The 12420-nt window shown below is 42.0% G+C and overlaps 2 protein-coding genes across 7 annotated transcripts in view; both read right to left on the bottom strand.

The window, feature by feature from the left end:
• The window catches only part of LOC124326969 (filamin-A-like), a 28429-nt gene extending 23161 nt beyond the window's left edge, over positions 1-5268 (bottom strand). Inside the window, exons 1-2 of one of the 4 annotated variants that reach the window (XM_046785702.1) lie at positions 5079-5268; positions 2443-3072 (exon numbers count right to left, since the gene is read on the bottom strand). In XM_046785702.1, the coding sequence (XP_046641658.1) occupies positions 2443-2905 (463 nt within the window). In that variant the 5' untranslated portion in view covers positions 2906-3072; positions 5079-5268. Of the gene's footprint in view, positions 1-2442; positions 3073-4289; positions 4538-5078 lie in introns of those variants that run through there. The other 3 variants (XM_046785705.1, XM_046785706.1, XM_046785704.1) reach the window with 3 other exon arrangements.
• Positions 5269-6175: 907 nt separating this feature from the next.
• On the bottom strand, positions 6176-12295 carry LOC124327035 (sarcolemmal membrane-associated protein-like). Of its 3 annotated transcripts, none has more exons than XM_046785845.1 (16): positions 11807-12295; positions 11604-11741; positions 11389-11536; positions 11254-11320; positions 11108-11189; positions 10839-11006; positions 10627-10769; positions 10327-10561; positions 10045-10266; positions 9917-9983; positions 9543-9608; positions 9043-9327; positions 8847-8976; positions 8553-8778; positions 8339-8476; positions 6176-7377 (listed from the first exon to the last, which is right to left on the bottom strand). In XM_046785845.1, the coding sequence occupies exons 1-16, from the start codon at positions 11966-11968 to the stop codon at positions 7276-7278; spliced, it is 2379 nt and encodes a 792-aa protein (XP_046641801.1). In that variant the 5' UTR covers positions 11969-12295; the 3' UTR covers positions 6176-7275. The 3 variants fall into 3 exon arrangements, with proteins under 3 accessions (XP_046641801.1, XP_046641802.1, XP_046641803.1); XM_046785846.1 differs by having other exon boundaries at positions 6176-8153; positions 11807-12293; XM_046785847.1 differs by lacking the exon at positions 9543-9608 and having other exon boundaries at positions 11807-12293.
• Between the last annotated feature and the right edge of the window lie 125 nt (positions 12296-12420).

Here is a 12420-nt window from a genome sequence, read left to right as displayed (position 1 = left end):
CCGCATAGAGGAATTTGCGGTTATAATATTATACTGGTGATAATAAATTGTGCTTTCAAGAAGGGAAGACATTTTTTTTTTCTTTCCACAAAAATAAAAACCACAATGTCATAATCATGGAAACACAAAACTGGGGCTATTTCGTGTAGGTTTTTTTGTTTGTTCATGTCGGACCACGGGCGATCGTTTTGAAATAATTTGACTTGCAGCTTCTCATCCAGACTCCCCTACGTGCAGATGGAATTATACAGCCCTGCTGCTGCTGCAACTACGTCTTGCGGTACCTATTATTGTTATTACGGGCGCACTGTAAAAGGTGGCGTTGCGTGCGTAACGGGACGCACGCAACGCAAGCGAAAGGTGTACGCTGCTCGCCCTCTTAAAGTAGGTTATATGCCGGCCAGGGCAGCCTCCCTTATTCCTCTACCATAACAAACTAGACGGGCAACGCAAGAGAGAATTTAGAGAATAAAAAAAGGAAACATCATGAGGAGACCATATATGGCCACTAGCTAGCGACGAGGGTTCTTTTCTCTTTGTCAAACTCCGCCTACTTTTTTTCCTTCTGTATCCACGGAGGAAGAAGAAGAAAAAGAAGAAGAAGCAAACGAAGAAGAAGAAGAAGAAGAAGAAGCGAAGGATAAAGAATCTCTCTCCGGGCAATAATTCAATGGCACCATTGAACGCCCACTCGACGAAAAAATAAAAAAGGAGAAATAGAAAACAACCAAAATACGCCAACCCAATGCGTGAGTGTGACCACTAGGAACGCAAATGGATGTTTGACAATCTCGGGAGGGATTTGATGATGCCACATGGGCCGTTTTTCACACATCAAGAGACGCGCGTAATCCAAGGCAATATAAGAAATCCCAGATTGACAGCTAGCAAGAGAGTCGACCATCGATGCGTCAACTGACCCTTTTCTTCTTCTGGCACTTTGGAACGGTACCAACAGCCTCTGACCGTCTACGTCAGTTCCATCCCACACGAGAGAAACTTTCCCTTTTTTTTTCTATTTCTTTTTCTGGTTTTGTTGATATTCAACGGCGTGTGTTTTATTTCCTGGAGGTTTTTTTTTTTTTTTTGGTTTGTTGCCGGCGTATTTTATTGCGTGTCTTCTTGGGCTCCCACTGAGTTTTGGTTGGACAATCGCACGATGGAAGAGAATAAGCAAAAACAAATTGATACGGGAGGCGAGCGATACGGTCCATTGTATACCATCCAGCGAGGAGGTCCAATCAATGCATCCATGACTGGAAAAACTGGCGATGGTGTGCTACACAAAAAAAGAGAAGAACGATGCCAAATTCCGTAGACGGTGTCTAGCCAGAAATCACGCAATCATTTTTGTGGGGTTTCTTTTTCTGACTTATTCCCCCCCACCATTTTTCCCGATACGGTCGAGACAGCTGCTTCAAAGACTCTCCCTCCCTTCTTAGAAGCTGCCCAGCGTTGGGATTGGACTGCGACGATGATCCATTCACTGATAAAAAGCCTGGGCGTATTGCAGAATCCCTTCCGTCCGCTTTCTTCTAAACATCCAACCATTTTTTTTCATTCGCATGGTCCCGTTTTTTTTTTCCTCTTCTTTTCTCTTTACCCCCGCCGCTTATACAAAGTCAACAGCACGGACATTCCGTTGGTATTACGTCGACCGTTCAAACAATCACACAAAAAAGGGCGGGTTAGAAACTGGCAAAACCCGCCGACCGGTCCACGGACTTTTTACCAGATCAAAACCCTCCCGTCAAGCCCAAAGATTCCAGTTCACAAGCTAAGCAGATAACATGGCCGTACTATATAAAAAAAATATAGGTGATATCCCTGATAAGAAATCATAGTTGGGGGTTCTTTTTTAGTCGTGTTGTTGCTGCTCTACAGCGTGCACGTGTTGACTTTAGACCATAAACAGTGCAAAGAAAAACGGCACCGAGGAAACCAAAAAACAAACGCTGCCAACCCTGCCGTAATAAAATGCTGGAAGGAGAAGAACCAAGAAGAAGAAGAAGAAGAAGAAGAAGACGTGGTTGAAATAACACATAACGCAAACGATGGGAGCGCGTGAAGTTTGGCAGATGTTTCCCTCGGTTATATACTCAGTCACGATTTCACCTCGACTCTTTTTTTTTGTTTCGTCTCTTCCATCCCAGAGGGTCAGAGAAATGTTCCGTTTCTCTGGTTCTCTCTAACTAGTCTCTGACTCTCTCGGATGTGTGACATTGAGTACGGCGGATGCCCGACGAATTGATTTGAGGGGAAACAGAAACAAGAAGAGGCTAATGTACGGAACGAGCGATGACTCGTAACAAAAAATAGCCAACAATACCAAGCAAATGGTCAGTTGGAAACGAGCGGAAAAGAAAGTGGGACGAACAGAAAATCCACAGAAAAACTACGGAATAAAATAAAATAAAAATAAATAAATGAAATGGGACTCACCAATATTGACGATGCGGATGCCTTCGTCATGCTCCAGGAATTTCAGAGCCACGGAAACGTTCTCGAGCTTCTGCGAACGGAAGGTGGGCTTCTTGGTGTGCTTGGGCAATTTCTTGCCGGACAAGACTTCGACGAGGGCGATCAGTTTGAGTCCGTCCGACAGGTCCGTCTCCAAACTGCCGATGAATTTGTCGACGGTTTTCAGGTGCTCGTTGGCCCATCGTGTAAATGTGTTTTGCTGGATGCGCTTCCACTGGGCATCCTCGGCCAGATCTCGTTCCGTTGCCACCATGACTTGATCGTCTTCGGCGCTGCTCTGTTGTTGATTGCCTGCTCCTTCTTGCTGTTGAAGTTGCTGCTGCTGCTGCTGATGCTGCTGTTGTAACTGGCTAATGACGGACGAGACCACCTGCTCGGCCGGGCTGTCGCGGGCCAAACTGACATCTCCTCCCTGTTGACTCATGGTGTAAAGCCTGTAGCTGCCGCTTTGCTCCCGCCCGCCGGGCTATTCAGATAGAGGCCACAAGACCAGAGTCGCACACACACGAACACACCGACCGATGGGTTCGGTCCAATCACGCTTGTCTCTCGGCTTCGCTCCTTTGGCGATTCAATCGCCACCTGTTGAGTCTAATTTCAATCGAATTCAAAAAAAATACCATTAATTGTGCAACATGACGCAATATTACCTAATAGCGGAAGAAATCAAAGAAAACCTTGAACAAACGGACGAAACAAAATGTCAGGAAATTAGTTTCTAGCATTGAGAAAAGAGAAATATCTATTTGGGATAAATGATTCATTTCGTTGGAATGGAAACAAAAGAAAATAGGAACAGATTGACGGGCGTGGTTTGGTGGTGGCACGTTTATCCACCCCCCCCCCCCCCTCTCTTTCATCTTTTTCCGTTTGGTTTCTTTCCCCCCTCCGCTTTAAGGATGGAATGAGAACAGCTGGATCACTTATAAGCTCGCCGCTAAATTTAAAAAAATTCGTCATTGCCGACGACAGAAACTACAGCACAGAAAATGAATGGGGTATAACAAACGAACGCAATGTTGTAATCCAATCACCACCTGCGGTAAAGCAATTACCTGTCAACTGGTACATACCAAAATAAGAAATGATTGATTTGATTCGTTTCTGAAAGCCCAAAGGAGTAGTAGGTTAAGTTATTTCCTACAGCGAGTTATTATTCTTCCCCAAGACAGCAATTAAGCGCTCGTATCTGCGCTGCTTAATGATGTTATTTTACCGGCAATTTCATTTGGCGAATGCGTTTACAAAAAGGGGGGAAAAAAGTGTAAAACAGTAGTAGGTGGTTTGTACGTCAGCACTCTATCAGATTTGGGTCAGTCGGCAGGATATTGCCGAGATTTCGGCTTTTGTTGCCAATCTTCTTTTCTTCGTTCATTATTACAACAACTTGTCTTCATTTTTCCTTCGCTTTTCATTCCATAAAAGGACTCTGACGAATTGATTGCCCAACATTGCGGAATGAGCCCTAAAGCCGCCTTCTGCCGACATGTTCATCTTCATTCCTCTGCTGACGTGCATAAGAGATGGGTGCCCATAGATGGCGCTGGCGGCGCCAAGCGACACCGATCCCGGTACGAGGATCGCTGGATCGGCCAGGACCGTATCAACAAACAGCACAAAAGTTGATTGGATTCCACTAACTTGTCACGTCTTGTCATCCGTGTAACTAAGCGCCCTCGTCGTCGTCATTCCATTGACGACGACGCAAACAAACGAGGATCCAATAACGAAATGGAAGAATTTGTCTGTTTTTTAAACACAACAGAAAGGAAGGTGAACAAAAAAAAACAATGTTAAAAGATTCTTACGGAATTGACGGTGACGAATCCTTTGTTGGTTTGCTAAGAATATCCGATACGATTGTTTGTTTTTTTTCTCCCTCGATCAATCTCCGTTTGTTCTGGGCTTTTACCGACCGCGAACGGCCCGATGTTCTCGAGAGGGGCAGGGGTGCTGCAACTCTCTGGACCAACTGGACCAACACAGACGCAAAACGGCTAATATGGCAAGCGTTTACCCTCACTGCACGGCACGATGAGAGCGAATGCGAGAAAAAGTGGCGTGTGTCTGTGTCGACGTCTGTTGTAGACAGAAGAGAGAGCGAAAGGTTTTTTGGTTTGTAGGTTTTTCGGGGTGGTGGGAGGGCTGCGCCGTCGTTTCTCTTATAATGTAGCCGCTCCGGACTACTCTCTTGCATAGATCCCGTTCGTCTCTACGACGGATTTTTTTAAAAATAGCCCACGCCATCACCGTTTCAGAAATTCTTCGCCATAGCGTGCGCGGGTGGAGGAGGAGGAGGCGGTAGAAGGAGAGGGGGGGGGGGTGGTCGTCGTCGTCGGTAGGAGTGAAGAGAGACATTCCTCCCACACCGACTGACAACAGCCCCCGAAAAGAACGGCAGAGGTTAGGAAGTGGTACAGCACATAGGAGGCAGTTGGGAAAACAAAAAAGATGAAGAGAAAAATAAAAAGGAGCCGAGGGGAGGTGACCCCACAGTCTACTTATACGGGGATGATTCATTCACGGTTCGAAACGTATATCGCTATGACGTGCAGAGCAACCAAATAAAAGAGAAAAAAAAACAAAAAGACACATACCTTAAAAACTGAGAACTGTTGACAAAATCGTTAACTCCGATTCGGAAAGACCTTAAATGGGCCAGGGAATTCGACGTCTGAACACGTCGTTCGAAATTGCCCTCCTCCGCACACGCACAACTTTAATCCAACTACAGCGACAGACAAAAATGTCGCGGCCGCTTCCAGTTGTTCCGTTACGTCTCACCCGCTCCTCACAATCGACTGCGACAACAGCGATAGACAACGACGGCCTCCATCGCTGGCCGTCCCGAAGGCTGTAAGGCATTTTCAGCGTTCGGTTCAGCGGACCACGATGATGTACTCTCTCCGCACCTTTTCTTCTCCCCTTTCTGAAACAATAATACATTATTTACGATGTTGGAACTCGACTTTTTCAAAAAAGGATTTCCTTCTTTTTTTTCCATCAAAGAAAAGCTACGCATCTATTCTACACAGACACTCAACGTCTCACTCTGCACGCGTGCGTTATTCTTTTTTTTTGTTGTTCCCCGCGTTCTCCTCTCTCCTCCGCCGGAACGGTCGATCCTTATATAGACGCGTCGAGGGAAAAAATCTCTTTTTGCCCGCGCTCGATGTTCAAATAGGTGAAAAAAGTACTTACACTCAACACGCTCAACGACGCACCACACACACACACACAGAGAACCAACGGCAACAGCATAGCCGAGCGCACGGCGGGATTTCATTTCCAGCCGTGCACGATTGTCCAGCTGGCTCTCGGCTGGTCATCATTCCACATCAAGTTTGACCAAAAAGGAAGGCAAAGAAAATCTTGGATCGTAACAAAAAACGATGAATAATAAAATAACGGAATTTCATACGAATCGTGCTGTGCGCTATACTCTTCAGTGTCGAGTGGAAAGTTACGAAAACGTCGGGGATATAACCGCAACTCGCTTTCGCTGCCACCTTGAACTACAACACGAAGAAACAGCATATCATCTATACTTACTTGCATGAGAGAAGAAAATGTACATAAAAGTCGCTCCGATCCACTTCACGAAAACAGAACCGACACGATTGTCTTCAGATAATCTTTCGGTTCCGCAGCGCGATGAGCATCAATACTCGGTCATAGATCCAGACCAAGAAAGAAAAAAACAAAGTATTGTATTGTCTTGTTAGTTTCTTTTCATTTTCTCTTCTTTCTTTTTTTTTGTTGCTGATGTTTAATGGGGCGAGTTAAATAACAGGACACGGGGCAGGGGCAGGTGGGATAGTAAAGAGAGAAAATGGGGAGTGTGTACAATATCCGTAGAAGAGGACTAGACTACAAAACATAGAACATGTTTGTTGTTGGTTGAAATTTTTCATAAACTCCTTAAGATCCGAGGCCTCCCAGCGATGGTTATCCATCTCGCCGGATGGTTATCCGCCAAAGACCTTAAGGAGGAAAAGTGACACAAAACTGGAGAGCAGAACGAGTAAATCAATGACCCATCAAATCAATATTATGTGATCCACTCTTACTCTTTCAAGTCGAAGACGCGCGAAGCTGAAAATAATGTCGTTGGCTGGTGAGAAAAATATTAAACTTTCCCTCACACACAAGAGAAAGATGTCGACGATAATGAGCTGGTGGATAGACAGAGGTAGGACGGACAGCAAAAGAAAAAAAAAATAAAAGGAAGAAAAATCATTGAGGGGAGCCTATTATTGCACGCCAACTATGCCGTAAAACTAAGCATTTGAAAAACAAAGAGGAACAACATTCTTCGGAGGGGTGTGTGTTTTGTGTGACAGTAGAAAATCATGGAGAGAGAGAGAGATAGCAAAGGAAAAAATAACTCTGCACAGGTCCTGTTAGAAGGTGGAGGAAAGAGGATTCGACTCTCCCCCTCCCCACCGACGTTGTACGTTTTACATACACACACAGAAAGGAGACTAAGCCATTTTCTGTAGCGATGACGGAAAACACACACTAGTTAATGACATCACTCTTTTGTCATATTGATGGCACTTGGTAAAATTAAAAAGCTGCTGTCGCTAGCAAATATGTTTCAAAAGAAAACACGAAAAAAGGGATATTATCTGCATATCCCGCCATTTGCGTAGATAGAAGTAATTGAAAAAAAAAAAGCTTACAATCGGTAGAAGAACACGAAAAAAACAATTGATGATGATGATGATGTTTTTGTTGTTGCTGTTATTGTCTCTCTCCTTATTTTTCTTCCGTGTTGTCCGGCAAAATCTCTCAGGGCTCGAATGTAGCCGTCAGCCGCGAGAAGAAGCGGTAGAAGGCCAGGAAGAACGAGATGAACAATACGAGCAAGGGCATGAGACACAACGCCGTCGCCTACAGAAAACGCGCAGACAAACACGAAAAAAAACAAACAAGAGGCACAGCAAAAAAAAACAAAAAAAAAAACAAACAAACAGAGAAAAAGAGAGAAAGGAAAATAATCGATGGATCAGCTTTTTTTTGTTCTCTATATGTCCACCGTTAGCATAAATTTCTTACGTCAATGCGGTGTTAGTTTAAGACGAGAAAAAAAATGAAAGTTAAAGAATAAAGTAAATCGAAGCAAACATACAGAGCGAAAAATGTTTTGTTGTTTTTGTTTGCGTTGTTTTTTTGGCCACGGATATTGAACTAACAAAAACAATAAATTCATCTCTAAAATAAATTTTGAAGGCACATAAACACAAGTCGACGAACGAGAGAAAAGAAAGCCAATAATAAGAAGGTAACAAATACAGCTGAAGAAAAAAAAATGTGAGAAAACAGAACCTAAGCGAGAGGGAAAAGGAGAATCCAAAATCAAGCAGACTATCGAAGAATTCAAATAGCTTCTTATTTGTTTTGTGTTCAAATCCTTTTCTTATTCCCTCTTCGTTCAGTTTCACGTGAGGAAAAAAAAAGAGTTGACGGACTCTCAGCTGACAAAAAGAATATGTCTTTTAGAAGGCACACACATTTAGTTTTCTAAAGGAAGACAAAGGATGAAATAGAATTGGTGCTTCCCCTTTTCTGTCTTTTAATTTATCGTTATTTCAATCCGATGGCCTGAAAGCTATGAGGACCGCCAAGACAAGGACGGCCAACGGGACTACATACATCCAGCGGCCAACCTAGAAAATGCATTCGGCATTCAAAAGAAAAGAAAAATAAAGAGAACAGAAAAGAAAAAAGAAGAATGGATGGATAGAATTATCAACGAACCAAAGAATAATGAAGAAAACTTACAAATTAAAATTGTGCATAAAACAGTGAAAGAAGATTTGGAAGAAACGGAGACGACCGTGACTGGACTTACCGTTTTTGACTGAGAAGATAGTAACGAGTAGTTGTCCTTTAACTGGGAGAATTCTTCTTCTAGCTCCTTCTTTTCCGTTTGTACATTTTCGTAGTGGCGCCGTAAAGCTTCGAGTTCGTTTCGTACCTCAGACAATTGCTTAAAATAACAAAAACAAAAAAACATAAATTAAAAACTGTGCCTCAAGAAATTTTCAAATAAAATTTTGTTTTACCTGCATGGTAACATATTCTTCCGAATTAGCATCTTCTCCGGAATTAAGTTCCCGGATGCCAGAATCTCTCATTTCAGGATCACGGGAACTCGGTGGATTACTGATTGGACTGCTAAATCCGCTAACCACTCCACTGTCCCGATTCTCTACGCTGAGAGCTAGCGACTGGTAGGCTTGTTGCCATTTCTGGCGTTCCTCAATTTGCTCTATCCTCGACACTTCCATCCTAAAAATAAATAAATAAAAGAGGTTAAATAGAAAATTAATTATGGATAGAAAATGGTTTCTTGTTACTCTTTCAACTGGATGGTGAGGATAGCAACTTCGTCCCTGAGATATTCCAATTCTGAGGTTGAACCTCTCTGAGCGGTGGTTTCACTGACACGATTGGCTTTCTCTTCCTTTTCGTAATTACTTAGTCGTACTGAAATATCGTTGTTGCAAATGAAGTATTTGGCATAAAAAAGTGATAAACAAATTCCTTGCTTACAGGTCAATAGCGAAATAAGATCCTTATTCTTCGCATTAGCTTCTCGAAGTTCTTGGTACTCATTATTGAGTGAAACGATACTGGAACGGACGAGCTCAGCGAGCTCAGATGGTTCATCAGCGGATTCATCTTCCTGCTCAGATGAGCCTTTGAGAACGTTGTGCAGGTTTCTAAAGTATTGCTGTAGATGTGCGGCTGTAGACCAACCATCTTGTGCCTCTAACTGCCGTCTCTCCACTTCTGACTCAAGTACACGGCACTTGGCGCGCGTTTCTTCCAAAAGCTCTGCACCAATCCAAACAAAGGAATAACTTAGCCATCATCCATTTTCGTAGCGAACAGCTAATGTAAAGCTCGACGCGATCAATTTAGCAGAGTAGAAAAAAGAGACAGCAAATGTTCCATGTCAGCCAAAGAAAGAGAAAAAAACAAAATGGGCAAGCAGCAAAAAACGCAATGAAAAGCTGGAGTAGAGCCAAGAAAGAGTTAGTACAATTCACCTTGTAAAATTAAACTACAACATGCCAACTGATTGCGGTAAAGATAACAATCCCACGTGCATGAACCTACACACATCAATTAACAAAAAAACGTCAAGTATCCGAACAAGTCGGAAGCGATGATAGGCAGCAATGTTACGCTCACTAGGGGGTTTAATGGATTAATTTTTTTGGGCGGAAAAGAGAAAAAACCGAGTCAGAGAAAGGGCAAGACATTATAACACAAGGAATCACAAAAAGTAATGATGAAGCCAAACAAAAAGACTTAATAAACAACCAGAAGTCCAATACCACATTGAAAATTTCTCTAAAGATTCTAGATTCTCTTAAGTAATTCTACATTCTTTCAAGATAAAGTAACACATAACTCATACCTTGTAGGCGATCCACTTCTTTTGACTTGTATCCAATAGGATCTGGGACAAAGTCTCCATTTAGATTCTAAGGGAAAACAAAAAACCTGTGAGTATTCATTAAAGATGTTTCAGTGATATTGATTTACCTTTGCATGGGAAGTTTTAAGTTGCGACTCGAGCTGGATCACCCTTTGTCTCAATGTTTCCGTCTGGTTTTCTTTGACGTTGCTCTTATCTTCCACTTCATCCCCGCTTATTTCGTTCTCATCCTTCTTCAATTCTTCTGTTGCTTTCATTGAATCGAGACGTAGTCTGAGATTGGCGAGCTGCTCTTTGGTGAAATCGATTTCCGCTTGTCTACTTTCCACCTGTTATACAGATAACGACTTTCAAATAAAAACTTGAAATGAAATGAATGGAAAATCTACCTGAGCTAGAAGAATCGTTTCTTTTTCTTGAGCTTCTCGAAGGGCTTCTTGCCTTGATTGCATCTCCTGCTCATGACGAAGTTGTTGGTTGTCGGCTTCTTGCAACTTTTTCTTGCACGACTGTAACTCTTCCGATTCTTTTTCGAATTTCTCGGCTAATTCTAGTATTTGTTCATTCAGTTTATCGTTCAATTCTTTCATGTTGTCGCGTTCGTCTTCAGCGTTACTCAATGATCTGTCAAGAAAACGCACAATGATTTAATGTATGAAGTTAATTAATCACAATGAAGTGGTATTCACCGTTCAGTTTCCTGTAACTTCTTCAAAGTTTCCATTTTCTCTGTGAGCACTTTCCGTAATGATTCTTTCGAAACATCCTGATAAATGTTTTTCTCGTCATACAACTTACGGATCTCTTCACGTAATTTGTCTTCGTGAAAGTTCTTTACAAAATATATGCGATAAAGTAAATAAATACAACATTTTTCCATGATCCAATAAAAAATACGTACTTTAGAAGAGACGACAAGCTGATTTTCGAGAGATTCTATTCGAGTCAATAGTCTATCTTCCTCCATCAGCGCCGTCCAGCCCATTTCAGCTGCTTCACGAGTAGCGCTCACAATACGCTGCAACGATCCTAATTTCGTTTCTAATACTTGTTCTCTGATTACTGCTTCCTAGATATTAACAAACATAAACATGAATGAATAACATAGATGAAAAAGTAAAAATAATAAAATAAAACAAATAGTGAAAAAACATTTATAAGATTCCTTACCTGTATCCATTGATTAAGCTGATAGAGATCTTGTTTGCCAAGTTCACAACTGTCTTCCTCTTCTTGAATTCCAGTTGAAGGACTTAAAAAAAATACACACAGTTCATCAGATTCAAGCTATCATTGAAAATTGTTTTTTAATTTACCTGGCTTTGGCTTCTTTGCCATCAGGTAAATATAGCTTTACAGTGGCTACAATACAACCATGAGTAACTATAGCATTCCAAAGAATCATGGATTATGCACCATTCTAGGAATATGTTAAAATTCAAGGTAGATACCTTTTCTTGAATTTTCCATAACATCTACTCCAAACTGTACTATATCACCAGAGCACACTTCTCTTGGTGCTGATTCTTCAGATCCTTTACTTAATCTCTGATTGTTCACAAATGTGCCATTACTGCTTTTGGTGTCTTGTAAATAAAACTAAAAATGAAATTAAACATTTATATGCTTTTCGCACCTTATATAGAATACAACACTCTAAAAATACCTTTCCATCTTTGTACCATAGCAAAGCATGGTTCCTAGATAACACTTTACAATCAAATATGGCATTGTTGACAGCAGGCTTCACTCTTGCCACTGAGCGCCCAACTTTCATGGCACTTTCCAGGCTGAGATTTCTCTCCTGCGAACCATAACATATCTTATTACTTTGATCAAAATATGCTTTAGCAGAGGCTTGTGTAGTACCTGGAAAGGGTGTGAATTTGGTCTACAGATGAGTGTTGCTCTTGGAACCATCTTGTTGGATTCCTGTCCCCCATTCTCGGGGGAATCTTTAAGGGTCACATTGTTTTCGTCCAGCGCGGAGAGAGAGACGGATCGGGGTACGTCGAATTCGATCACAACCATCCGACCAGCCTTCGATTAATGACTGTCGAACTCTGTGAAGAGCCGCCCTTCCTCGCGTTTCACTATTTTGAAAATAACATGCAGACTACTTCAAGAGAGAGATTGTGTTACTTGAGTTCACTACTGTTCACTTCGGCCCGAAAACCGTGCTCTGGCTATTGATTAAACTAACAAAATCTATGGAGTTATTCACCAACACTCACTCGACAAGATTTCCCCAAGTATATCCCCAATCATGCTTAAAGTTACGGCCAAAACTCTCTCTCTCTACAGACCACACACACAATCTGAAAAAAGGACACAAGCAATAAGAAAGGGAGAGGGAGGGAGGGGTTAAGGTAGCTACGGTGGCGCTACCTATTGTTGATATTTTTAACGGAAGTTAGTCGGCGACACCTTACGAAATTATTACGTAACTTACAAAATAATTTATGTTATTTTTCATGTACATT

This window comes from Daphnia pulicaria, chromosome 2 (genome assembly GCF_021234035.1).
Source record: "Daphnia pulicaria isolate SC F1-1A chromosome 2, SC_F0-13Bv2, whole genome shotgun sequence".
In the NCBI taxonomy this organism is placed as follows: Eukaryota; Metazoa; Arthropoda; class Branchiopoda; order Diplostraca; family Daphniidae; genus Daphnia; species Daphnia pulicaria.
Note: the sequence above shows the minus strand (reverse complement) of the source record. Positions and strands in the feature narration are given on the sequence as shown.